Below are 24,109 nucleotides of genomic sequence, written 5' to 3'. Positions count from 1 at the left end.
CCCCCTGCTGGCTGCCCAGGTGCCCACCAGGGAGCTGGAGTCTATAGCAGGACTTGAACCCATATGCCCTAAGGGGGAGGCAGACGTTCCGCAGGCGATTTCACCACTTTCTGCATTCAGCATCCATGCCACATGCTTAGGGAAGGCCAGCAAAGTCTGTCCAGCTTCAACACAGATGCGGCTTTATTTAATAATAATAAAAAAAGTCTTTCCAGGCCTGGGTCCGTCGGCGCCAGCAGGTGCACCAGCCTACGCGCATGCGCGACCACCCTAGGCGCATGCACGGTCCGCTCTGCAAGACATCAGCTGCGAGTGGGAATGACCGAAAAAGAAACGAAATATCCAACAGTTAACTGCCCGGGCCCTGGATTCCAGGAGCCGAGCTCCAAACCCCGTGTCCCTAGCCCCAACGCGCCCATTCCTGACGCCCCCAGCCCCAGCAGGCCTCACCTGCTCACCCCCTCTGGGTTCCACGGGGTGTCCAAGCAGCCAGCACCCTGGGCAGCTGCCAGTTCTAAAACAAGAGGCAAGTTGCCCCTGAACAAACCAGGAAGGGTGATGTGTGTGGGAGTCCTGGGGGAGCCACCCTCCGACCCCCGACACGGCCACCACTCGCTGGCCGGCTGTGCACACATCACAGCGCAAGCAGCTCACTCCACACCTCGCAGGACTGGGAGTGGGAGGTGAACGGGACTGCCCACCCCCCCACGAAGCAAGGCTCACCCAGGTCGATCCGCTCGCTCAGGGCAGCCTGGATCACGTCCACACAGACGCCCTCAACGGTCAGGGCCTGGGTGCTGCTCACAGCGGCCAGCACACCCCCCTCGGCCTCGGCCAGCTCCTGGAACCACAGCAGGGGAGGGGCTGGGCCCCAGCAGGCCCCTGCTGGCTCTCCACTGGGAATCCCCCTCCTGCCGGGCACTTCTTGAAGGTTCTGAGCTCCTGAGTCACCCAAGGGCCCCCAGTCCTGGGTAGTGGCCAAGCCCTCCTTCCCGGCCACACAGCCCCCTCCAGGTCCCTCCCGTCGGCCCCCGGTTCCTTGCACCTCCCAGAACCAGTGGCTGTTTCACGGCGGTGCTGGCCTCCCCACAGAGACCCCCAGGGTGGTGGGTTCCCCTGCCTGCCCCCCGCCCCACGGGACTCACCACCTTGCTGCCCGGCTGTAGCCGGCTCAGCAGGAAGGGGAGGAAGATGTGAGACAGGCAGCCGCAGGTGAACTTGCGCTGAGCCGCCCTGCTGTCCGACTCGAACTTCTGCAAGGAACAGCCAGCAGCCGGTGGGTCTGTGTGTCCATCCACCCGCTGGCCAGTGGTGTTCCGCCCACGCAGGTGCCACGCACCTTCAGCACACGGCCCTGCACTTTCTCCAGCTGCCCAGCGGCCTGGTTGCGGTCCAGGGCCGAGGTCAGACACTGGTCAGCCAGCTGCAGGAAGGTGGCCACGGCGTTGGCCATGAGCTGTGGGGAGAGGGGAGCGTGAGGCTGGCATCCCGTGCGTCTCTCCCACACATGTCCCTGTCGGTCACCCCGTCACCAGGGGCCCAGGTCACTGTGGCCTCGCAGCCTGCCCTGCCTCACTTGCTGTGCCAGGTCCTGGGCCCCAAACACCAGGCCCCGCATGCCCAGGAAGCCGAACGGGGACAGCAGCTGCTCCAGGTGCTTCTGGCTGCGCTCTGCCTCCCGGTAGCACAGCTGCATCGTCTCGGGGTCCCAAGGGATCTCCCCGAAGGTGTAGACCTGGGGTGGGGGTGGATGGGGACAGTGAGGCAGAGGCAGGGCCTGGGGTAGAGACAAGGGCAGCCTGAGGCCAGCTGAGGCTCACCTCCCGGCGGAGCCGCTCTCCGGATGGGGTCCGGCGCAGCCGCCGAGAGAGGCGCTCCATGGCCTGGGCCAGCAGGCCTCGCACAGCCCCCAGCGTGGCCTCCATGGCGCTCCACAGTGTGTGCACCACCCGAGGCAGCTGCGGGTCCACCTCCCGGCACAGGCACGACTCCAGCTGGACCTGGAGATGGGCTGCCAAGTGGGCAGGAGCGGGAGGACTGGCCGGGGGTCCACAGGGCCCCAAGTCGCCCCCAGGCCCCTCTCCACTGAAGCTTGGCGCAGCGGGGATTCGAACCCCCGGCCTCTGCCCCTGGTGCACCTGCGGACCCACCTCCCTGTGCACTCCAGGCTCCACCCAGACCACGCCCCCTCTAGGCCCCGCCCAACGGCAATCCAGCCCCGCCTCTAGCCCCCAGCTGGCTCCGCCTTTACTTGGTGCGGGCCCGCCCCTTCTTGCCATGGCCCCGCCCCCTGCCTCACCGCGCAGGCGCGTCGCGGCCGCCTCCCGCAGCCGCAGCAGGTGGTCCAGGTCGGGGCGGAGTGTCCGGTCCAGGGAGGCGAGCAGCTCGTCCTTCTCCGGCTGGAAGGCGCGCAGCCCGGCCGAGGCCGCGGCCAGCACGGCGCCGTGCACGGCGTCCAGCAGCTGCGGGGGGACACGGGGCGACCCGAGAGGCGGGGGTGACCCCAGAGGCGGGGGTGACCCCAGAGGCGGGGGATCAGGGGACTCGGGGTGACCCCAGAGGCGGGGGTGACCCGAGAGGCGGGGGTGACCCCGAGAGGTGGGGGTGACCCCAGAGGGGGTGACCCCAGAGGCGGGGGATCAGGGGACTCGGGGTGACCCGAGAGGCGGGGGTGACCCCAGAGGCAGGGGTGACCCCAGAGGCGGGGGTGACCCCAGAGGCGGGGGTGACCCCAGAGGCAGGGGTGACCCCAGAGGCGGGGGTGACCCCAGAGGCGGGGGTGACCCCCGAGGCGGGGGATCAGGGGACTCGGGTGACCCCAAGAGCCCGGGACCTGGCGGGAAGGCAGGGCCGGCCCTCAGCCCACCCCGGCGGCCCGGGCACCTCGGTCCAGGCCCAGGCTCGGGCGCGGCCAGCCCCTCGCAGGCCGGGCAGGCTGTGCGCTCGCAGCTCCGGCAGCAGCTCCTGCAGCAGCAGCGCCGTCAGCACCTGCCGGGGCGAGGGCGCCATGGGTGTCCGGCCCGAGGAGGAGGAGGACGGTCAGGCCAGGGCACGCTGGAGGGGGCCGCCGACTGACCTCGGCGTCCGAGCCCAGGGTCACGTCGTCATCACCAAAGTGGCCGCGATGCTGCCGGTAGAGGCGGACGGCATCCAGAAATGCGCGGGCGGCGGGGGCCTGGCTTCGCTGCAGCACTGGGGTGTGTGTGGGGGGTGGTCAGCATGCCCCCATCACACCCACTGACCACTGCCCTCCTGGGGCTCTCCAGACTGTAGCCATCCTGCCAGGCCTCGCTGCCCAGCTCTGGCCAGCTGCGTTTGTGTAGCGAATAACCTGCCCGACCATCTTGTCTCAAACTGTTTTTGTGCATAAGCAAAGGGTCCCCAGTGCCCCCCACCAGACCCCTGAAAGCCCGTGGTGAGCCCCACCTGTGGCCCGCAGGCGGATGCCACTCTGCAGGACCAGCCGCCAGGCCCTCTGTGCCTCCCGGGTGCCTGCTGCCAAGCACAGGTGCCGGCGGAAGGGGTGCTGCAGGAACAGGGGCCAGCTCACAGCTGTGTCCAGCAGGGCCTCTGGCTCCTCCGGCGTGGGGCCTCCTGAAGGCAGACAGAGGGGGCGGACCAGCCCAAGAGGGGTCGCTGGTTTGCTCCTAGCACCGTGTTAGGTGTGTTTGGGGCAGGTGTGTGTGTGTGGGGTGCGGGCACAGTAGTTCCCCTGCAACCCAAGCTCTGGTCCCCCCACTGCTGAGCCGGGAGCCCCGGGGGCCTTACCCGAGGTGTGCGGGCAGATGGCGTCCAGAAGCTGGAGGTAATGACACTGTGAAGTCAGGAGTGTGAACCCGGTCAGGGCGGCTGAGCCCAGGGGGCGCCCCCCGCTTTCGTGGTCCTGCAGCAAGGAGGAGGGATGCTCTGGGCCCTGGGCTGCCAGGCTCCCCCACTCACACACACACCTAGGAGCCCCAAGGGGGTCTTGAACTTGCCCAGGAAATCCATGGCCCAGCCCTCCCCGCCCCCGTCCTGTGAGCTCTCTCTCAATCCCAGGGGTCAAGGCACCGATCATGGCTCCCCCCTCCTACCCTGACCCGCTCTTGCTTGCCGGTCCCAGGTGCCACAGAAAGGGACTTGCAGCTGGGGGACCAGCTGCTGGAAGAAGTTTAGGCGCTGCACTGTGGCACAGTGGCTAAAGGGGCTAGGACCAGAGCAGGACCCCTGACCACGAAACAGGTACCAGGGAGGGTGGGGCCTGGACGTGGCAGGACACGGCCTGACCACGCCCCTGACCGTGACGCAGGTGCCAGGTGCCAGGGAAGGCTGGGCATGGAGGCAGAGGGACATGGCCTGACCACGCCCCTGACCGTGACGCAGGTACCAGGTGCCACACAGGGCGTGGCCTGCAGGTGGAGGGACACGCGCCAGCCACACCCTCATCCCGCCCCCACACACCTCCTTGTTGCTGAACCACTGCAGGAGGCCTTCCCCGCGCAGGACGCAGAAGACGGGCTGCCACCGTGGTGGGTGGCCCCGCAGCAACGTCAGGGGTCCTTGGTGCTCCCGCACGCGGGGCAGCTTCTGCAAAAAGGAAGGGCCGGTGGGTGCCAGGAGGCGGGGGTGGGCATCCCCAGGCCATCCCTGCCACCCACATGGCACCCCTCACCCCTGAACCAGTCACCCTGGTGGAACTCCACAGGTGTAAGGGGGTTGGGGGTTCTGGGCCCCAGGAAGTGGATGGGTGGGGTGGAGATTGAGCCCCTGTGTACCCAAGTCCCGGGGGCACACAGATGGGGCTGAGCTACCACAGCCAGGAGGTGCCAGAAAGGGAGAAAAACACAAGTGTGCATGCAAAGCAGATTCCAAGCACGGATCACACCTCTGCCCCCTCTGCGTGCCTCAGTTTCCCTGGTCGTCATAGCCCCTCCTTTCCCAAGGTGGTGAGGCCAGAGGCAGTCGTGTGAGCCCCACCAGGGCAGAGGGGGATGGGGCGGTTGTAGTGTTTGGTGGATCAAGGAAGACGTAGGAGTGGGGGAGGAAGGCTGGTCCAGGAAGGCGTCCTGGAAGTGGTGTGGTGAGAGAGAGCACAGCAGGCTAGCACACCCGTGGGTACAGCGACCCCAGGGTCTTGGCACCTGCCGGGCCAGTCTGCCAAGAACAGCCCCATCTGGCTTCAAATTCCTCCTGCCTCCCCAACCCTTCTGCCCCCCATCTCTCTTCCTCTTGGCTTCCCGCCTGGTGCAATGTGGTCGGTCACTTCCTGGGGCCCCCGCCCCCCGTAAGAGCCCCAGAGGACGCAGCAGGCAGAAAGTGCGGCCCCAGACACACCGAGCAGCAGGGTCTCATCTCTGGACAGGGTGCTGGGGAGCACGCAGCCTGGGAGGGGTCCCCGAGCGACCACAGGGTGGCCGTCCCAGCCCCATATGCATGCCCACCTTGCTGTGCAGTAGCTGGCACCCCACGGGCTCCTGGGGGTCCACCTCGTGGGAGATCTGCCTCAGGACAGAGGCCGCCAGCTGCCCTCGGTAGCAGGGAAGGAAGTCCTTCAGCAGGGTGTCCACCCGAGCTGTGGGAACACGGAACAGAGAGAGAGAGAGAGAGAGAGAGAGAGAGAGAGACAGCACGCTCCCACCCACAGCTTCACTCCCAACGCCCATGGCAGCCAGGACTGGGTCAGGAGTTCCATCCAGGCCTCCCACGCAGGTGCAGGGTCCCAAGGCTCTGGGCCGTCCTCCACTGCTTTCCCAGGCCACAGGCAGGGAGCTGGATGGGAAGTGGAGCAGCTGGGATTAGAACTGGTGGGACCTCAGCTCTTCCGGTTGCCCCCAAGGATGCTGTCATTCCTAGCTGTTTGGGTGACAAAGACTTCCGTGTGACCACGCCTCGCACTCCTGGCCACACAGGGGGCCAGGGCAGCCCTGGCCTCGGCTGTGTCTCGCTCTTGGAAGCCAGTGGGACCCCGGGACTGTGTCTGTACCCCTACCCCCTACCATGTGCTGCCACTCACCCCTCAGCTGCTGCTTCTGCCGCTTATCCAGGGGTCCCGAGAGCCGCCCGCCCATGCTGCCCTTCCCCACGGAGCCCCGGGGCCGCTGGCGAGCTCGGGGCGGCTGCCAGGAGGTCTGAATACGGCTTGGGCTCCTGATGGTGGTGGTAGGAGGCGGGTAGGGGGCACAGGGGCCCCCATCTGGTAGCCCCACCCTGCACCTGCCTCCTCTGCTCTCCCCTGGGGCCTCAACTGGGGGTTTCTCCTCCCAGGGCCCGTGGGGCGGCCCCTTGGGGAGAAAGAGGGGGTATGAGGGCAGAGCGGCAGGGCATGGCCCCTGGTGGGAGTGGGGTGGGGAGGGGGATGGGCAGTGGGCAAACCTGTGCTGGGTGAAGCTGGGCCCTCTAGGCTGCTGCGGACACCCCGGGTGGGGACCCTGAACCTCAGCCTTGATTTCTTTGCCCCTATCCTGCCCCCATCACCCCATCTCCACACTGTTCCCCAACAGGCATACATTCCGCAGACATGGAGACACAGACCATTGCCTGCTGGGTCCTGGCCAGATGCCCACCCCAACGGCCAGGGCCGGCAGCGAGGGGGTGTCCAGGAGCAAGCCAGGAGCAGGACTCCACCGGGGTCTCTCCCATGGGTGCAGGGGTCCGGGCTCTCGGACCACCACCGGCCGCCCCTGGGGTTACACACGCACAGGGAGCTGGGGTTGGGAGCAGAGCTGGGGCGAGAACAGGGGCACCCCAGGATCCGCGGTGGCCGCCTGGCTTCGCAGCAGGCAAGCACCCCAGAGGCCATGAAGAGTGGAAGGCTGAGGGGGCGGCAGGAGAGGGGCTGTGCCTGGCCACCTGCTGCTGCCCCGGGGGGGGGGGGGGAGCAGAGGGAGGGGGCTCCCCCCGCTGGGCTACTTCCCTCAAGCCCAGCTCCCCAGCTCCCCGCAGGAAACTCTTCTCTGTGGTTAGGGTTTCAATTCCCTCCCGCCTCTCCCCGCAGCTGCTCGCTGGGCCAGCCCCCACAGCCCACAGCCCACAGCCCACAGCCGGCCGGGGCACTCTGGTCTCCTTGCCCAGGGACCTGGGGGGGGTCCTGGAGGCTGCTCAGACCCTCTCAGCTCACGCCACAGGGCCTCGGCTTCCAATCCCAGCCCCGGCTCCTGACCCCAGCTCCCCCTGGCTAGCGGGGACCGCAGGAGGTGGCAGGTGGCGATGCCTGGAGGATCCACATCCCTGCCACCTGCATGGGCACCCGGATAGAGCTTCCAGTTGTCCTGGCAGGGCCGGCCTGGCCGCTAGCACCACGGCCTAGTGAGCCGGCAGACAGCTCTTCGGCACTCAAATAAATCAATCTTTAAAATAACCATTTTCATTCAGCTTGAGCCACCTGGGGGGACCCCCACCCTCCCCTCACCACTCCTCCTCCCGTCCCCACCAATCCTACAGCCCTCAGCGACAAGGACACAGCGGAAGCTTCCAGCAGCGCCTTTTAATATCCAGGTCCCGCAGTGGCCTGGCCCCAGCGGTTCCTCCAGGCACACTGGGTGCGGTGGTGGCAGTGGGGCCCTGCCCCGGCAGTCTCCGCCCACGATCCCAGATTCCCCAGGCAGTGGCTAGAGCGTGGAGTGTTTCTCAAAGGGCACAGTGAGCAGGCGCGCGGCTGCTTCGTCCAGGAACCAGCAGAGCTTGCCCGTGTGGGGCTGCACCAGCGCGGCGGGCAGCGGGTGGGGCTCGGCCTCCTCCAGGATGCGCTGCACGGAGAGGGGGTGCAGGTGCGTGAGGGCACTGACCTCCCCACGTACGGACAGGTATGACCTGTGACCCTTCCCCTCGACCCCACAGGCTCCCTGCCACGGCGGCTTGCTTGGGGCAGGTTTGAGTCCCGGCTGCTCCACTTCAGGTCGCTCCCTGCTCATGAAGCCAAGAAACAATGGGACACGGCCCAAGTGGCTGGGTCCCTGCACCCACGTGCTAGACCCGGATGAAGCTCCTGGCTCTGGCCTGGCCCTGCCCTGCCTGCTAGAGTTGGCCCCGGGGCACACCCAGGGGCCACAGTGCTGCCTCCTGCCAGCTGGCCCAAACCCTACAGCCATTTCTCATGGCCGCTGTAGCCCCTTTTCTAGGTGGGTAAGTTGAGGCTCCCCATGTGGAAGACTGTGCTGAGGACAACAAAGCCAGGAGCCAGGAGCTTCCTCCGGGTCTCCAACGCGGGTGCAGGGTCCCAAGGCTTTGGGCCGTCCTCCACTGCTTTCCCAGGCCACAGGCAGGGAGCTGGATGGGAAGTGGAGCTGCCAGGACTCGAACCAGTGCCCATGTGGGATGCCAGGGCCAGAGGCAGCAGGTTTACCTGCCTTGCCACGATGCCAGCCACCTTCGATCCTAATTGTCACTTGGCTTTACATTAGAGCTTGCTCTAATTCTAACCCTCTGGTTAATTTCTGCTGTGTGGATCCAGTGCTATGCACTGTCCTCTAAGTGCAGCTTTGGCTCCACCCCATGGTAAACATGGAGAAAGCGACTCTTTAGGTCTCGTACAGGGTCAGTTCCTGCCTGAAGCACTGCGGCTCCCTCCTGCCCTATGACCCACGGGGAGCTCAGCCACCTTCTGACCCGGGGGGCTCAAGCCCGTGCCCTGCCCTCGTGCCCTGCCCAGCACCCAATGCCGCCACCTTCAGCACAGCTGCCTTGCTTTCTCCCGTCGCCACAAAGATGACGGTGCGGGCCGCATTTAACACGGGCAGTGTGAGCGTCACTCGCTGTGGGGGAGGCTTCGGGGAGTCGCTGATGGGCGCCACAATCTTCTCACGCTCCTGGGCAGGGATGGAGAGATGACGTCACTTCTGCTTCCGGAACATACCCGGTGCACCCACAGGAGGCAGTCACCCCCCATGTTCTCACTGCCCCAGGCTGGTCGGAGACGGACAGATCAAGTCTCAAGCAGGTGGGCTCAGGTGCCAGAAGCCAACCAGAGCTCTGCCCCTCCCCACACTCCCCGGCGGGCTCCTGGGGCGGGGGTGTGACGTGTGGGAGCAATCTCCTGCAGAAGGTGCACACGGCTCACCTGCAGCAGGGGGTGATCCGGGAAAAGGGAGCAGGTGTGGCCGTCGGGCCCCAGGCCCAGGATGAGCAGGTCAAACACGGGGATGGGGTCGTCCTGGAAGGCCTGCAGGGTGGGACACACACAGTCAGCAGAAAAAGTCCCCGCCCAGGGGGGCGGTCTGCAGGCAGCGTGCTGAGGGAACAGGCAGAGGATCCGACTGGGTGTGGCAGCTCACCTGCCTGAGCTTCGCGGCGTAGTCCTCAGCCGCCGCCTCCACGGGCAGCTCAGGGTTGATGGTCAGTACCTGGCTGTCTGGGATGGGCAGCTGCGACAGCAGGTGCGTCTGCGGGGCACGGAGGGCAAGGACAGTGTCAGCCAGCCCCGAGGCCGCTGAGGCAAGATGGCGGGCGGAGGGCATGATCGGCGCGTGCCCAGTCACACACACGGGAAGGCCGAGGCCGGGATGGCAGGAGCGAGGGTCCCGACTCTGTGCCATGCACTTCCCCAGGTCGTGGGGGTCGCCAGCAAGAGACCCCGGCAGAGGAGATGCCTCAGCACCAGGGCCAGCACCGGACTCCCCCATTCGTGAGACCGACTGCCTCGCCCCACGCTTAGTTCCAAAGTCACCCCACATCTATGCCCGCTGTCCCAGAGCCAGGGGCAAGCGGGAGTTGAGGGTGTGCCACCTGATGTGGCTTCGCCCCGGCCCAGCCCTACTAGGAATCAGTACCGGGCCGTGTGACCACGGAAGGGGCAGGGCTCCAAGGGCGGCAGCCACCAGCTCAGCCCCCGGAAGCGGGGGATGCAGGGCAGACCCTGGCTCACAGCCTGGGAAGCGATGCAGCCCTTAGGACACCTTCAAAAACAACCTCAGGGGCTGATACCGTAGCAGAGTAGGCTAATCCTTCAGAGGCTAGCACCAGCATGCCACGTGGGTGCCAGTTCATGTCCCAGCTGCTCCACTTCCCACCCAGTTCCCTGCCTGTGGCCTGGGAAAGCAGTGGAGGACGGCCCACAGCCTTGGGACCCTGCACCCGCATGGGAGACCCGGGAGAAGCTCCTGGCTCCTGGCTTCAGATCGGCTCAGCTTTGGTCATTGTGACCACTTGGGGAGTGAACCAGTGGATGGAAGATTTCTCCTTCTCTCTGTAAAATTTCCCTTTCCGATAAAATTAATAAATCTTTTTAAAACTTAAAACCTCTATTTCCACGCATTTGAGAGGCAGAGAGAGATGGAGGGAGCGAGCAAGCTCGGCCCCTGCCAGTGACCAGGCTGGGCCAGACCAGAGCCAGGAGCTCCGCGGGGGTCTCCAGGGACCCCAAGCTCTCGAGCCATCACACGCTACCCCCCGGGGCATGCGTGTACATGAGGCCCGCTGGGCAGTGGGACAGACGGGACTCGAACCAGGCTCTCGGTGATGGCATGGCAGCTCCGGGTACTCCACGCTCTGGGTGTGCTGCACCTGCGGGCACGCGGACGGAGCCCTGGGCCTGGCCGACACCTGCGCGTCCATCTCCAGGCCGCCACGAGAACCTGCAGCTAAGGGCAGGAGCGTGGCTGCCAGCTCCAGAGGGGACACGTTCCCCGGGTGGGGCTGCAAGGGACGGGGTTAGGAAACCATCCAGCTCCACTGAGGTGACCTAGGGGGTGCAGCACCCCTCCTCTGGCCACAGCCACCATCCGCAGGACGCCCAGGTCAGCGCCCAACACACCCAGTTCAGCGCCCAGCACGCCCAGGTCAGCGCCCAGCACACCCAGGTCAGGGCCCAGCACACCCAGGTCAGCACCCAGCACGCCCAGGTCAGCGCCTAGTACACCCAGGTCAGCGCCCAGCACGCCCAGGTGAGAACCCAGTACACCCAGGTCAGCGCCCAGCACGCCCAGTTCAGCACCCAGTACACCCTGCCCTCCTGCGCCCAGCACGCCCAGGTCAGCACCCAGCACACCCAGGTCAGCGCCCAGCATGCCCAGTTCAGCACCCAGTACACCCTGCCCTTCTGCGCCCAGTACGCCCAGCACACCCCACTCTCCTGTGCCCAGGAAACCCCAGAGTCCAGGCACAGGCTGGACTTCACCGGATCCCTCGTCCATCCCTTGCTGCCCAGCGGTGCAGGATGGAACCAGCTGCGGTGCACACACACACACACCCCGGCCCCCAGTGGGCGTGGCTCGGGGCAGTGGGCGTGACCATAGCATGGGTGTGGTCGGGTGGGCGTGGCTCACACAGTTCCCAGTGTAGTGGGCATGTCCAGACCTCGCACGTGACCAGGAGGTGGGCGTGCCCCGGCCCCCACGTGGCCCGGCGGTAGGTGTGTCCAGGCTCAGTGGGCGTCGCCCGGCCTCACACGTGACCCCTGGTGGGCGTGTCCCGGGCTCACAGGCGCCCCGGCGGTGGGCGTGCCCTTCCCGGTGGGCGTGTCCCGGCCCCACGTGACCCGGCCGCTCACCCGGTACGCGCCGTACGTGCTGTCGGCGTGGTCGAAGGGCACGAGGCGCTCGTCGCAGAAGCCGAGCGTCCAGCGCGCGAGGCCGGCGGGCCCGGCCGGGGCGGCAGCGGCGGGCAGCTCCCGGGCCAGCAGGGAGACCAGGCTGCCGCCCGACAGGCCGAGCGCGAAGCGGCCACGCGGCCCCGCCAGGCAGCCGGCGGCGCGCTGGGCCACGAGCTGCGCGAGCGACGCGCCCAGCTCCTGCGGGCTCGAGAAGACCGAGATGAGGCCCGGGCCCGGCGCGGCCATGGCGACGGCGGCGAGGCCGGAAGCGCAGCCGCCGCGCACCAGTGCGCCTGCGCGGAGGCGTAGCCCGGCGCGGCCGTGGTGAGGGCGGAAGCACGGCCGTCGGGCGCCAGTGCGCCTGCGTGGGTGCTCTGGTCGGCGCAGCAGAAACGCATGCGCGATGCCTCGGGTGAAGCTTCGCCGGGCACTTGACCATTGATTGATTGACCTTAGGTGCCTGATCAGCTTTCTGGGTTATCGGGACGTCCGGGGGGCGTGGTTTGAGATCGGGAATATTTGTTAATGTCTGCTGTTGGCTGTCTATTTTACCTTTCAAGTAAATCAATCAATTTTTAAAGAATGATTTAAGATTTTATTTTTATTGGAAAGTCAGATACACAGAGAGGAAGATCTTCCATCCATTGATTCACTCCTCAAGTGGCCACAACAGCTGGAGCGACGTCAATCCGAAGCCATGAGCCTCTTCTGGGTCTCCCACGCAGATGCAGGGTCCCAAGGCTGTGGGCCGTCCTCCACTGCTTTCCCAGGCCACAGGCAGGGAGCTGGATGGGAAGTGGGGCAGCCAGGACTCGAACCCATGTTCCTATGGGAACCCAGCGTGTGCAAGGGAGAAATTTTAACCACTAGGCTACCACGCCAGGCCAATAAGTCAATTAAAAAAAAAATGAAGCTGGTGGCCAGGGCAGCCAGCGCATGTCCCCAAGTGGGGTGCTGCCTAATGCTTGCTGTGAGTCTGGTGGGGTCCCCCCACTCGGGGCCCAGGAAAGCTGGCCTCTCCGACACTGTGGGTTCATTTCTCAGGATCTCTTGGTGACAGGTCCTCACTGGTTCTGTCTCTACTGACCTCACACCGCTGCCTGCCGGAGAGTGGACAGGGCGGTGGGCAGCGACAGCCAGGCTGGGAGCCACCGATGAGGACCACAGGGACAGGAGAGCCACAAAGCCACCAACGCGGGGCTAGGGCATGCCTGATCACACTGCCAGGGTGAAGTGCCCCGAGCTGGGCCCCTTGGGGCCAGTGTCGTGGTGGACACAGTCCATTCTGGAAACTTCCAGGGCTTTGAGGGGATGCCGTGGTCCTGGAAGACTGGGCACAGGATTCAGACATGCACAAGGCAGATGGCTCAGGCTAGAGAAGATGCCGGTCCCTTGGGGGCTCCTTGGTGACCCCGCTCCCCTCATTGCAGCCTGCGGGGCCGGGCAGAACACCCCTGGCCCCTCGAGGGAGAGGGCTTATAAGGCACAGCAGGGTGGGACCCAGAGAGACCAAGGTCCCCCACCTCGGCCCCTGGAGTGGGGGTTGGGGGAGCCAGGAGGAGGACAGGGAGAGATGAGGCCACAGGAGTGTGAAGGCAGGAGGCAGGCAAAGGCTCCTGCGACATTCCAGTTTCCCAGCCCCACCCAAGGGACCTGGGCCAGGTGGGTGCGTGGTGACATGGTGTGGGGAAGGGGAACAGCCCACTCCCTCCTACTCTGCTATGAGCCCCCCAGCCAGGAGGCGAGAGCCTCAGAGGGCAAAGGCGCCCGAGCAGATGCGAGTGTAGACGGCCTCATCCAGGGGCAGGTAGTGGCCCTGCTTGAGGTCCAGGAAGTAGAGCCGGTCCGAGGTCTGGCGTGGGTCGAAGCCCTCCCGCTGCAGTCTCGTCTTCTGGATTTTGAAGGTGCCTGTGGGGGGAGGCGGAGGTGAGGGAGGTCACAGGCTGGACAGGGGGCTTCCAGGAGCTCCCACACCCCCCAGACTCCATCATCACCTCCTGGATTAAAAAAAGAAAAAAGTGGGGTTTATTTGTAACATCATTGGCCTCCGGAATGCGACGTAGCAGGTGGGTTTTCAGTGAAGGGCCTGGGTCCAGGCAGGCTCCCTCTCTGTGTCTGCTTCAGGCTCGCCATGGGGTGCTCTGCCCCTCCACTCCCCACAGCACAGCCCCATCCTAAACCATGAACCAGAACCAACTTTCTTCCTCCTAGCTGAGCGGACTCGGTGTGCACACACCCAAGACAACACACACAGAGAACTGGAGAGTTAACTCCTACGCAACAACAAACTCCCAACAATGGAAAACACACAAGCCAGCGCAAACAAGGGTGAAACTGTGCCAAGGGACTGGTGACCGGAGGGGGTCTTAAGAAGCGTGAGGCGGTTTGCACACGGTAGGAGTTCCTCCCAAGGGTTCATGCAGGATCCTGCGCGTGGCATTGGTAAGATGGTGAGGCCTTTAAGAGGCGAGGACTAGCGCATGGTCATTAGGTTATCCAGGGTGCTCAGCAAGCAGCATTGTGACTCTAAGTGGCTTTTAGTAACTGGCAAGACCACCCAGCTCTCCCTCCTTCTGGCGCCTGCTCCCACTACCATGCTCAGCCACCAGGGGGTGCCCGTGCAAAGCCTGGTGCCACACTCGCCGACCTCCCACTTCCCAGACGGGTGAACTAAAGAAAGGTCTTTCCCTTTAGGGATGAGCCAAGTCCCTGGCAAGACGGTGCAAACAGACAACGGGCTGAATACGCCAGTCAGCAGACAATCGCAGAAAATGGCCAGGTGCCTCTGGAATGTGGGGGTGGCAGGTGGAGATGAAGAACCTCCTAGGAGAAGGGTCCCGCCTGGGCCCCCAGTGCAAGCCTGTCCATCAGACACGGGGCAGGGATCTGTACCAGGACAGATTTGGGCCTGGTTCAAGTCCCAGCTGCTCCACTTAGGATCCAGCTTCCTGCACATGTGCCTGGGAATGTAACGGAGGACGGCCCCTGTGCTTGGCCCCTGCACCCGTACGGGTGACCTGCATGGAGTTCCGGGCTCCTGGCTTCAGCCTGGTCCAGCCCTGGCCACTGCAGGTACCCCTGAATGGAAGACTATCTCTCTCTCCACCCTGTGAATACATAAATGTGTCATCCCTTCCAAAAATGGCACCCACAGCTGCCTGGCAGGGGAAGCGCACCTGTGGTGTCCACCTGGGGCAGCAGGCGCAGGAAGATGGGTCGAGCGTAGGGAGCCAGCACCTTCTGCAGCTCCACGTACAGGGCGTTGGGGTCCAGCTGGACCTGCGGGTCGGCAATGGCTGCCATGCCTGCCTTTCCTTCCACGCCTGGGGACAGCGGGGGCTCAGCTGAAGACGCCCGGCCACCCCCACTGACCAGCCAGCCCCCTCAACGGCCTCTCCCTGGTCACGCCCCATGCTCAGGCTAGCACTTGCCACAGCAATCAAGGCCCATGGGGCGCTCCTGTCACACCCCCTGCTCTCCCAATCCCACACAGAGCTTGCGCCACATCTGCGAGACTGACCAGGCCCACCCAGGCCACCACGTACAGCTGCCCAGGCTGTGCACTGCCCAAGAACCCCTTCTGGCTGCGTCCCGGGGTGGAGGTGGGAGCTGCCGCACTCCAGGACCACTCCCCGTCACCCCAGCTTGCCTGGCACGGCCACCCCGTACACGGCCACGTCCGTCTGGCCCAGCAGGCGGCTCAGCACGCCCTCCACCTCCGTGGTGGACACATTCTCCCCGCGCCAACGGAAGGTGTCCCCGCTGCGGTCCCGGAAGTACATGTAGCCCAGCTCATCCATGACCAACACATCGCCTGGCAGGACGGCAGGGGAGACGGCAGGGAAGGGGTCGAACCTGAGGGGCTGGGGGCTGGCTCCCGAAGCCCCTCCCCGGCCAGCCCCCAGGGCGCACCTGACAGGTAGGCACTGTCGCCCTTGCGGAAGACGCTGTGCGCGATCTTCTTGCTGGTGGCGCTCTCGCTGACATAGCCGTCGAAGCGGCGCAGGGGGTCCTGCTGGTTGATCTGACCCACCAGGAGACCGGGCTCACCTGCCGGGGAGCCCATATGCTCAGAGGTACCCCCATGGAGAGAGGGGGAGGGCAGGACCCCTCGGCACGCTCCCCACCCAGTGCCCCTGGGACCCCGAGCTCACCGGGCTCGCAGGGGACGCACAGGCCTTGGGCATCCCGCAGCAGTTCCATTGTGTCTTCGCTCACCTTCACCAGCCGGATGGGGTACACGTGGGTGAGGATGCGGCTGTTGAAGCCACAGGAGCCGACCTGGGGGGGCAGGGTCAAAGGGTCCCTCCCACTGGCACCGCTTGCCCTGCCCCAGGGCTGCCATGGTGGGAGCCTCCACCTGTAGTTCCGCACCCCGTATGCCTAGTTCCAGCTACTCCATGTCTGACCCAGCTCCCTGCTTATGCACCTGGGAAAGCAGTGGAGGACGGCTCAAGGGCACAAGGCCCCTGCACCCACGTGGGAGACCCGGAGGGAGTTCGGGGCACACAGAATGGAATGCCAGTCCTCAGCACTGGCTTTGTTATCTTTTTGGAAGGAAGAGGATGCCCCCCCCAGCGAGGGGGTGCAGGAGGAAGAGCCAACAGCTGGTGTCTGTCTTGACCTCAGACACCTGCTGGGGAGTGCCCCTCGGCGCCAGGCAGTGCCCAAGCAGCCGCAGCCGTAGCCAAGCGGAGAAGCCGAGCCGCGGGGAAGGAGGGCCCAGGAGTGGCTGATGCCCCCACCAGCCCCAGGGCAGGCAGGCCCAGGAGTGGCTGAGGCCCCCAAAGTCCAAGGGGGCAGACCCAGGAGTGGCTGAGGCACCCACAAGTCCCGGTGGGCAGACCCAGGAGTGGCTGAGGCACCCACCAGCCCCAGGGCAGGCCCAGGAGTGGCTGAGGCCCCCTCTGTCTCACCCGCCCCTGTGGAGCCCCCACCTTCCCATCCATGTTGGCAATGCTGCAGTTGCACTCGGTGGCTCCGTAGAACTCCCCGATCTGGCGCACCCCGAAGCGCTGCGTGAACTCCTCCCAGATGGCGGGCCGCAGCCCGTTGCCCACGGCCAGGCGCACGCGGTGGCGGCCCTCCGCCTCCCGCACCGGCTGCTTGAGCAGGTAGCGGCAGATCTCACCGATGTACTGCACTACCTGAGGACAGACGTCTGTGGGACCAGGGCTGGTGCGCCCGAGGCTCCGCCTCCCCCAGACCCCACCGGGGGGCCCTGGCGCTGGCCAAGGAATTGGGAGATACAGTCCAACCATTTCTCCAGCCCTGAGGCAGAAGGTAAAATGCTCACTGGGAGCCCCCTGCACCTGCCCAGCTCCCCCCAGCCCACTGGGAGCCCCCTGCACCTGCCCAGCTCCCCCCAGCCCACTGGGAGCCCCCTGCACCTGCCCAGCTGCCCCCAGCCCACTGGGAGCCCCCTGCACCCGCCCAGCTCCCCCCAGCCCACTGGGAGCCCCCTGCACCCGCCCAGCTCCCCCCAGCCCACTGGGAGCCCTCTGCACCTGCCCAGCTCCCCCCAGCCCGCCCAGAGGCCCCCTGCACCCGCCCAGCTCCCCCCAGCCTGCCCAGGCCCCCACAGGCTGGCCAGGTGCCCCCAGCCCGCCCAGGCCCCCGCAGCCCGCCCAGGTGCCCCCAGCCCGCCCAGGCCCCCGCAGCCCGCCCAGGGCGGGGCCTCACCGTGCAGTTGTACTTGACACAGTCATCCCAGAAGCGGCTGGCTGAGAACTTCTTGCGGAGGACCACGGTCAGCCCGTACAGCAGGCACTGGCCCACACCCATGATGTTACCTGTGGACACAGATGCGTGCACGCATGCAGGGGCCTCGGTGAGGGCTCAGCTTCCCTGGCACCTGTGCCCCCACGCGTGTGCGTCTCCCCGCGGTACCTGCCGAGTGGTACAAGGGCAGGCAGTCGTACAGCACGTCGGCCGTCTGCATGCGGTAGGCGTGGTGGCCAAAGGCGGCAATGCGGTAGTACCTGCAGGTCAAGCGGTGGGGGAGAAGACGGGATGGCCGGGACTAGGGGACCGTTCTGGTCCAGGCTGGGCACTGTCCACAGGACGCATCCGTGGTTGGCCAGAGCGAGGATGGAAGGTGATCCAGCCAGAAATATGTAGAGTGGGAAGGAGCGACGAGGAGGGACCAGCTTGTGCAAAGCTGGGGTGGCAAGGCAAGGGTGTGTGGGGGGGGTAGGCGATGCGGGGGGGTAGGCGAGGCTTGGCCAGCTGTCCTGTGGTATTTGGAGCTGTGTGGGACGGAGCAAGGAGGGGGTGCAGAGGGGCCGGGGCAGACCCAAATAAGAGCAGGAACAAACCACGTGATTGACCGCAAGTGGGGAGCCAGGACACACAGCGGCAGGGAACAGAGATGGATACACGGATAGTGGGGTTCGCTTGGGTGCGGGCGGGGGCACTGGGGCATCGTCCTCACCTGCTGTGCACCACAATGGCGGCCTTGGGCAGCCCCGTCGTGCCCGACGTGTAGATATAGAACAGACGGTCTGTAGGAGACGCGGGGGCTTGCGTGGGGGACCAGGGGCCCTCTCCACGGTCCCTCCCCGACTGCCCTCCCCTGCCCTGGGCCTCACCGTCCATGCCCTTGCCCGGGGGCTGAGGCACAGGCGTCGTGGGCGCCTCAGCCAGCATCGGATCCAGCAGGCGCGTGTCCGGCAAGACGCCCTCCGGGCCCGGCTCGCCCGTGCAGAACTTGACCAGACTTTTGCCAAGCTGCTGGGTCACCTCGGCCACGGCTGCAGCTCCACACCAAAGTCCCGGTTACTGCTGCCAGCGAGGCCCCCCCCAGGATTGCCCCCATCTCGCCACCCCTACCCTGCCCCTGACACACCATGCCCTGCTGGAGTTGGTGGAATTGGAGGGGGAGGGGGTCCCAGCCTCACCCGCTGCCAGTTCCCCGCCATAGATGAGGGCCTTGGCACCCGATGTGCCCAGACAGAAAACCAAGGGCTCCCGTCGCAGGTTCACGTTGAGCAACGCGGCCACCATGCCCGCCTTGGCCAAGCCCAGCCATAGCCCCACGAACTCGGGCCGGCCCTCAGCGAAGATGGCCACTACGTCGCCTGGCGCGAAGCCCAGCTGGCAGAAGAGGTGGCCCACGGCGTTGGAGTAGGCGTCCAGCTGGGCGAAGGTCCAGCACGCACCGCTGCCCGCGTCCACCAGGGCCAGGCGCTCCGGGTGCCGCCGCGCCACCGCCTGGAAGATGCGGGGCACCGTGTGGCCTGCACGCTGGTGTCGCCGCAGCTCGAGGCGCACACGAATGAGGACGGACAGGCCGCTGCAGGAGGCGGGGAGGCAAGGGAGAGGCGTCAGTGGTCCATCACCCACAGTGAGGGTCCCTGTGGGATCTAGAGCTGACCCTAGGCTGCCTGGGGGCGGGGTGGGGGGATGCTGGATTTGGGGTGCTGGCTCCAGTCCCAGGAATGTGACAGGTGGCAACACCACTGACCTAGTGGCACTGCAGGAGGCGGGTCCAACCACCTCCTTGCTTCTCTTGGAACATCCCAGCATCCCACAATGACCCCCTGGCCTCACAGCCTTCAACCTGTATTATTATTATTATTAATTCAGGAGGCAGAGAGCACCCACCTGCTGGTTCATTCCCTAGCTACCTACTACAGCTGGGCCAGGCTGAAACCAGATGCCTGGAGCTCCATGCAGGGTCTCCCCATGGCTGCCAGGAGCCCGCATACTTGAGCTGTCACCTGCCTTCCAGGGAAGATCCAGCTCCCTGCCTGTGGCCTGGGAAAGCAGTGGAGGACGGCCCACAGCCTTGGGACCCTGCCCCATGTGGGAGACCCGGAAGAGGCTCCTGGCTCCTGGCTGGCTCAGTTCCAGCCGTTGCAGCCACTTGGGGAGTGAAGCAGCGAATGGAAGATGTTCCTCTCTACATATTTTTCTGTCTACCTTTGTTTTGAATAAATGAATAGATCCTTAGAATAAATGAGTAAGACGCCATTGTTCTTAATTGCATGCTGCATGATTTTTAAATTTTACAATTTTTAAAAGTTGCTTTAAATGGAGACATCCGAGTGTCATAGCACAGGAGTCTGAAACAATTTTTCCCCCAGCAGCTTTGGGTTCCCTGCCTGGCTTCCCTGGCCCACGGCCCTCATGCGCCCAGCAGCCCAAGCCAGCTCCACACTCCCAACAGCCCACATACCAAACTCCAACTCTGGCCCAGCTGGGTCACCTCCGCCCCCGGTGCTGCCCTTGGCTCCACCCCTTCCCAGGGCAGCCCACCTGGGAGACCCCAGAGAAAAGACGGCCACCTGCCAGATCCCAGCAGGGACCCCTCCCCAGGCCCTGGACTCGCCTGGGCCTATGAGCTAAATAAACTCAGCCGTGCCCGCCACTACGGCCACCAGGAAGGAACATCCATTGATGAAGAAAAACACAACAACAAAAAAAACTCAAAGGAAGCATCATTCATCCCCTATTCACTCATCCCTTCCTTCCTTCCTTCCCTCCTTGAACCATCTTCATTCATTCATTCCCGACATCATTCATTCCTTCCTGCAAACAGCCACTCCGAGCCAGGAGAGACAGCGGCATCACGGGGGGGTGCCAGTTACACGGGGAGCGCCAGGCCCTGAGGTGGGAGGGGCGGGGCACCGCTGAGGGGCCAGCATGGAAGCCACAGTGCAGGAAGCAGGTGGGGAAGGGGGAGCAAGAGGGTGTCTGGAGGTGCTGGGACCCTGCCTCCCCCGGGACCTTCGGAGCCCACCCCCCATCAGGCCCCAGGAGTCTGCCGTGGGAGACAGGAGGGCAGAGTGCAGCCGCTGGTTGGTATGGAGGTTTTCTGAGGCTTCCTGCTTGGGTCAAACCACTTCCCCTGTAAACCCTGGGGTGGCCCCACCCCCACCCGGCTTGCCCTTGACCCTTGGGGTGCTGAGAGCTTCGTGACTCAACTTTGCAATCCACCACGTGCCGTCCCTCACGCCGCCACACACACACACACACACACACACACACTCACACTCACACACACACACACACACACACGGCCTTTCACTGTGCTCCTCTGGGAAGCCTCCCAGGTAGCCCCCCGTCACAGCACAGAGCCTCTCCCCACAAACAGGCCGCCCCAGGCCAGCTGGGCACTGGCTCAGCTAAGGGGGAGCTCTTTTGTCCCCCTGAAACTCCCCAAGCCTGCCCTGTCTCCTTTTCTTTTTAATTCTTTCTTTTTTCTTTCTTTCTTTCTTTAGCCTATCTGACAAAAAAGCAGCACACACACACACACACGGAGAATTTTCCACCCACTGGCATTCCCAAGTGGCTGCAATGACCAGGACTGGGCCAGGTTGTAGCCAGGAGCCAGGAGTCTCTCCCGGGTCTCCCACGCATGGGTGCAGGGTCCCAAGGCTTTGGGCCGTCCTCCACTGCTTTCCCAGGCCACAAGCAGGGAGCTGGATGGAAAGTGGAGCAGCCAGGACTTGAGCCGGTGCCCACAAGGGATGCCGGCATCATAATAACTACTTAACCCATTGTGCCACAACGCCGGTCCCCCACTCCGGCTCCTGACCCCCGCCTCCTGCTCAGGCGTACCCTGGGAAGCAGCAGGAGACGGCTCAAACATCTGGGGTCCCTGCCACTCACCTGGGAAACCCCAATAGAGCCCCAGGCTCCCTGGTGTTGGAGGACTCAATCAGTGCATGGGGGAGACTGTTTACGTTTCAAATTTTTAAAAAAACAGTTTTGAACAAAATAATGGATGCAAATGTTCCCGTCCTCTGCCCACACCGTTCCCAGGGCCGGCTAGGCACAGCTCCTCTGCCCACACCGTTCCCAGGGCCGGCTAGGCACAGCTCCTGGGCAGGCCAGCATACCACGCCAGTCCCCACCCAGCCCAGTGATTTGATTCCATTCATTCTGCACAGATGAGTGGAAAAAGCCAGCCAAGTGCAAGGGCAAGGACGAATCCAGGAAGGTCTCCATGGCAGGTGGGGCTGGCTGAGTTGGGAAGACCTAGAGGAAGCAGGACTGGAGGTGTCGGATGCAGGGAGGAGCGGGGAGGAGCGGGGAGGAGCGGGGAGGAGCGGGGAGGAGTCCTCCCCTGTCTGGAGGGGAGCAAGCGCCCAGGACCCGCCGTGCAGGTGTCTGCACGTAAGAGACTCCCACGCCTGGGGCGCCTGCCTGCACGAGGCCACTCAGCATCCTGTCCCCTATGATTCAGCTGGCGGGGCCGCAGCGGGTCCACGGCTGGTCCTGCGCAGCCTGGGTCCCAGCGATGAGTCCGTTCATGCCAGCCAGGCAGCCTGCCTCCCCGCCCCCACCGGGGTCTCTTTGGAGGAAGCGGCCCACAGCTTTGTCCCAGCTGTGTGCCTGGGCGGGCCCCGCCTGGACTGGCCGGGGGCCCAAGCCACCCCCACCCTGCAGACAAAGAGCCCACTGTGCCGCCTCCTCGCCCTGCCCTTCCAGAGGCCTCCCCTTTGGGCCAGGACTGCGGGGCAAGGGCACCCTGAACAACAAGAACTAACTCCATCTATAACTCATCCGGTTTCGTGCAGCTGGGGCAGGCCGAGTTAGAGGAATCCAGGGGTGGGGCACTGAAATATGTCTGGGGTCTTAACTCGAATCCTCCCCACCCTGATGGTGGGCTCAGTCTGGAGCCCCGCCCCTGCCACACGCCCCAGGTAGGGGGCAATGGCGTCACCTCTCTGGGCCTCAGTTTACCTCTGCAAAATGGGACTGGTTACAAACTTTGAGGTGATTCAAGCCAGGGGCATTGGGTGGTGGTGGTGAGGGGAGTTACCAAGCTGTGAGCTACTGTGCCCACCCCAATAACCCGGCAAGAAGAACAGGCACCTCTCAGAGCACATCTGGGGGTCCGGAATCAGGGAGAGGGAAGTTAAGTCACAGCTCGGGACACCCATGTCCCTGCCCCTCGAATCTGTCATGTCTCGGCTTCCCATCCAGCTCAAGGGCAGCAGGGGGTGACCCGAGTGCCTGGGCCCCTGCACCCACGGGGGAGACCCAGCCGGAGCTCCTGGCTCCTGGATGCAGCCTCGCTCAGCCCTAGCTGCTGCGGGCATTTGGGGGACGAATCAGCAGCTGGAAGATCTCTCTCTCCCTTTCCAACTCTGCCTCACCCCTAAGGTGAGGCCCTGGGTTGAAAAAGCCACAAGAGAACAGACACAGAAAACCATGAGGATCATGACAGGCGCGGCTGGGGGTCAGCCCGAGTTCTAACCCGGCCCCCCTGCCCAGCTCCGGGCACACGGGCACTTCCTGGCAGAGCAGACACCTGCCTCCCTGGGGAATCGGGGCTCGGTGGGGTCACAGCCGCCTGCCCCCCACCCTACCCCTCAGAGCACAGCGTGGGTTCAGACAGGCTGTCACTGCAGGCTTGCTGCAAGGTGACATTAAGAGCCACCCCAATCTCCCTAGAGCCTACTCCTCCCCCCCCAGGGACCCCTCCACCAAGCTGTGCCCTGCGATTCCCATCAGGGGACCCCAAGGCACCCCCTTTGCAGGAGCCACCCCTGCTCAAAGCCCAGGTCCTCCCAACTTCCCAAGCTCTACTCCCCTAACCCCATGGCAGCTGGACCCCTACCTTCCCGAGCTCGGCTCCCCCAGCCCTCAGCCGGGCACCCCACTTTCCCTCAGCCGGGCACCCCACCTTCCCCCAGTCGGGCACCCCAGCCCTCAGCCAGGCACCCCACCTTCCCTCAGCCGGGCACCCTACCTTCCCTCAACCGGGCACCCCACCTTCCCCCAGCCGGGCACCCCACCTTCCCCCAGCCGGACACCCCAGCCCTCAGCCGGGCACCCCACCTTCCCTCAGCCGGGCACCCCACCTTCCCGAGCTCGGATCCCCAGCCCTCAGCCGGGCACCCCACCTTCCCTCAACCGGGCACCCCACCTTCCCTCAGCCGGGCACCCCACCTTCCCGAGCTCGGCTCTCCCAGCCCTCAGCCGGCCCCCGGGCGCCCGATCCCACTCACAAGAGGTCCCGCCTGGCCGTCTTGCAGACGATGCGCAGGAAGCGCCAGCCGCCGCCGCCCACGTAGACGCCGAACGCCGCGGCCGCGCTCCAGGTCCACGGCAGCCCGAGCAGCCACAGCAGCGCCCCGGAGGCCACGCAGGCCGCGCCCGCGCCCGGAGCCCGCATCCTGGGACAGCCGACGGCTGAGGCCGCGGCCCGCCCACCGCAGGCCCCGCCCACCGCGGGCCCGCCCACCAGGCAGGACGGCCCGCCGCAGCCCCGCCCGCGGCCGGCCCCGCCCCGCCCCGCCATTGGCCAGGCCGTGTGGGCCTCCGCTCGCAGGCCCGCCCACCGCAGGCCCCGCCCCACCCGCCATTGGCCAGATCCCAGCTAGTCCCCGCCCTCCGCCCCGGGTTCCGCCCCCTCCACACCCCCTCATCCTTTGGCTTCCTGCCACTCACTGGGCCCCGCCCCCCACGCAGGCCACGCCCACGAGCGGGCCACGCCCCCGCCTAGGGCCGGCTCTTTTCTGGAGGCCTTGACCATTAGGAAACGCCCCTCAGGCCAGAGGGACGGCGACCAACGAGACGGCGAAGGCTAGACTGGCCCGGTGCAGCGTCGTTGTCCCCATGGCAACGAGCCCGGGCCCGCCCTCCTCCGCT

General features: G+C 65.3%; 3 protein-coding genes across 7 annotated transcripts; all 3 read right to left on the bottom strand.

The window, feature by feature from the left end:
- Nucleotides 1-159: 159 nt before the first annotated feature.
- Nucleotides 160-6,116, bottom strand: NIBAN3 (niban apoptosis regulator 3). Of its 5 annotated transcripts, XM_040990768.1 has the most exons (15): nt 5,993-6,116; nt 5,421-5,551; nt 4,441-4,566; nt 3,769-3,883; nt 3,427-3,594; nt 3,077-3,192; nt 2,884-2,988; nt 2,300-2,462; nt 1,821-2,011; nt 1,577-1,735; nt 1,340-1,456; nt 1,146-1,253; nt 724-841; nt 451-514; nt 160-306 (listed from the first exon to the last, which is right to left on the bottom strand). In XM_040990768.1, exons 1-15 carry the CDS (start codon nt 6,045-6,047, stop codon nt 303-305), a joined length of 1,740 nt encoding a protein of 579 aa, XP_040846702.1. In that variant the 5' UTR covers nt 6,048-6,116; the 3' UTR covers nt 160-302. The 5 variants fall into 5 exon arrangements, with proteins under 5 accessions (XP_040846702.1, XP_040846699.1, XP_040846701.1 ...); XM_040990765.1 differs by having other exon boundaries at nt 1,821-2,462; XM_040990767.1 differs by lacking the exon at nt 5,993-6,116 and having other exon boundaries at nt 5,421-5,695.
- A 1,331-nt stretch (nt 6,117-7,447) lies between these two features.
- PGLS (6-phosphogluconolactonase) lies at nt 7,448-11,769 on the bottom strand. Its single transcript, XM_040990924.1, has 5 exons — nt 11,462-11,769; nt 9,249-9,356; nt 9,035-9,136; nt 8,643-8,783; nt 7,448-7,724 (listed from the first exon to the last, which is right to left on the bottom strand). Exons 1-5 carry the CDS (start codon nt 11,747-11,749, stop codon nt 7,587-7,589), a joined length of 777 nt encoding a protein of 258 aa, XP_040846858.1. The 5' UTR covers nt 11,750-11,769; the 3' UTR covers nt 7,448-7,586.
- Nucleotides 11,770-12,559: 790 nt separating this feature from the next.
- On the bottom strand, nt 12,560-23,648 carry SLC27A1 (solute carrier family 27 member 1). Its single transcript, XM_040990775.1, has 12 exons — nt 23,467-23,648; nt 18,403-18,797; nt 18,094-18,255; nt 17,937-18,006; nt 17,393-17,484; nt 17,186-17,295; nt 16,441-16,650; nt 15,658-15,784; nt 15,416-15,553; nt 15,153-15,317; nt 14,680-14,826; nt 12,560-13,411 (listed from the first exon to the last, which is right to left on the bottom strand). The coding sequence occupies exons 1-12, from the start codon at nt 23,631-23,633 to the stop codon at nt 13,254-13,256; spliced, it is 1,941 nt and encodes a 646-aa protein (XP_040846709.1). The 5' UTR covers nt 23,634-23,648; the 3' UTR covers nt 12,560-13,253.
- Between the last annotated feature and the right edge of the window lie 461 nt (nt 23,649-24,109).

The sequence above is a fragment of the Ochotona curzoniae genome, unplaced genomic scaffold (genome assembly GCF_017591425.1).
Source record: "Ochotona curzoniae isolate NIBS_2020 unplaced genomic scaffold, NIBS_Ocur_1.0 contig_605, whole genome shotgun sequence".
NCBI classification, from domain to species: Eukaryota; Metazoa; Chordata; class Mammalia; order Lagomorpha; family Ochotonidae; genus Ochotona; species Ochotona curzoniae.
The sequence above is the reverse complement of the archived record's forward strand: the minus strand, read 5'-3'. Positions and strand labels throughout refer to the sequence as shown.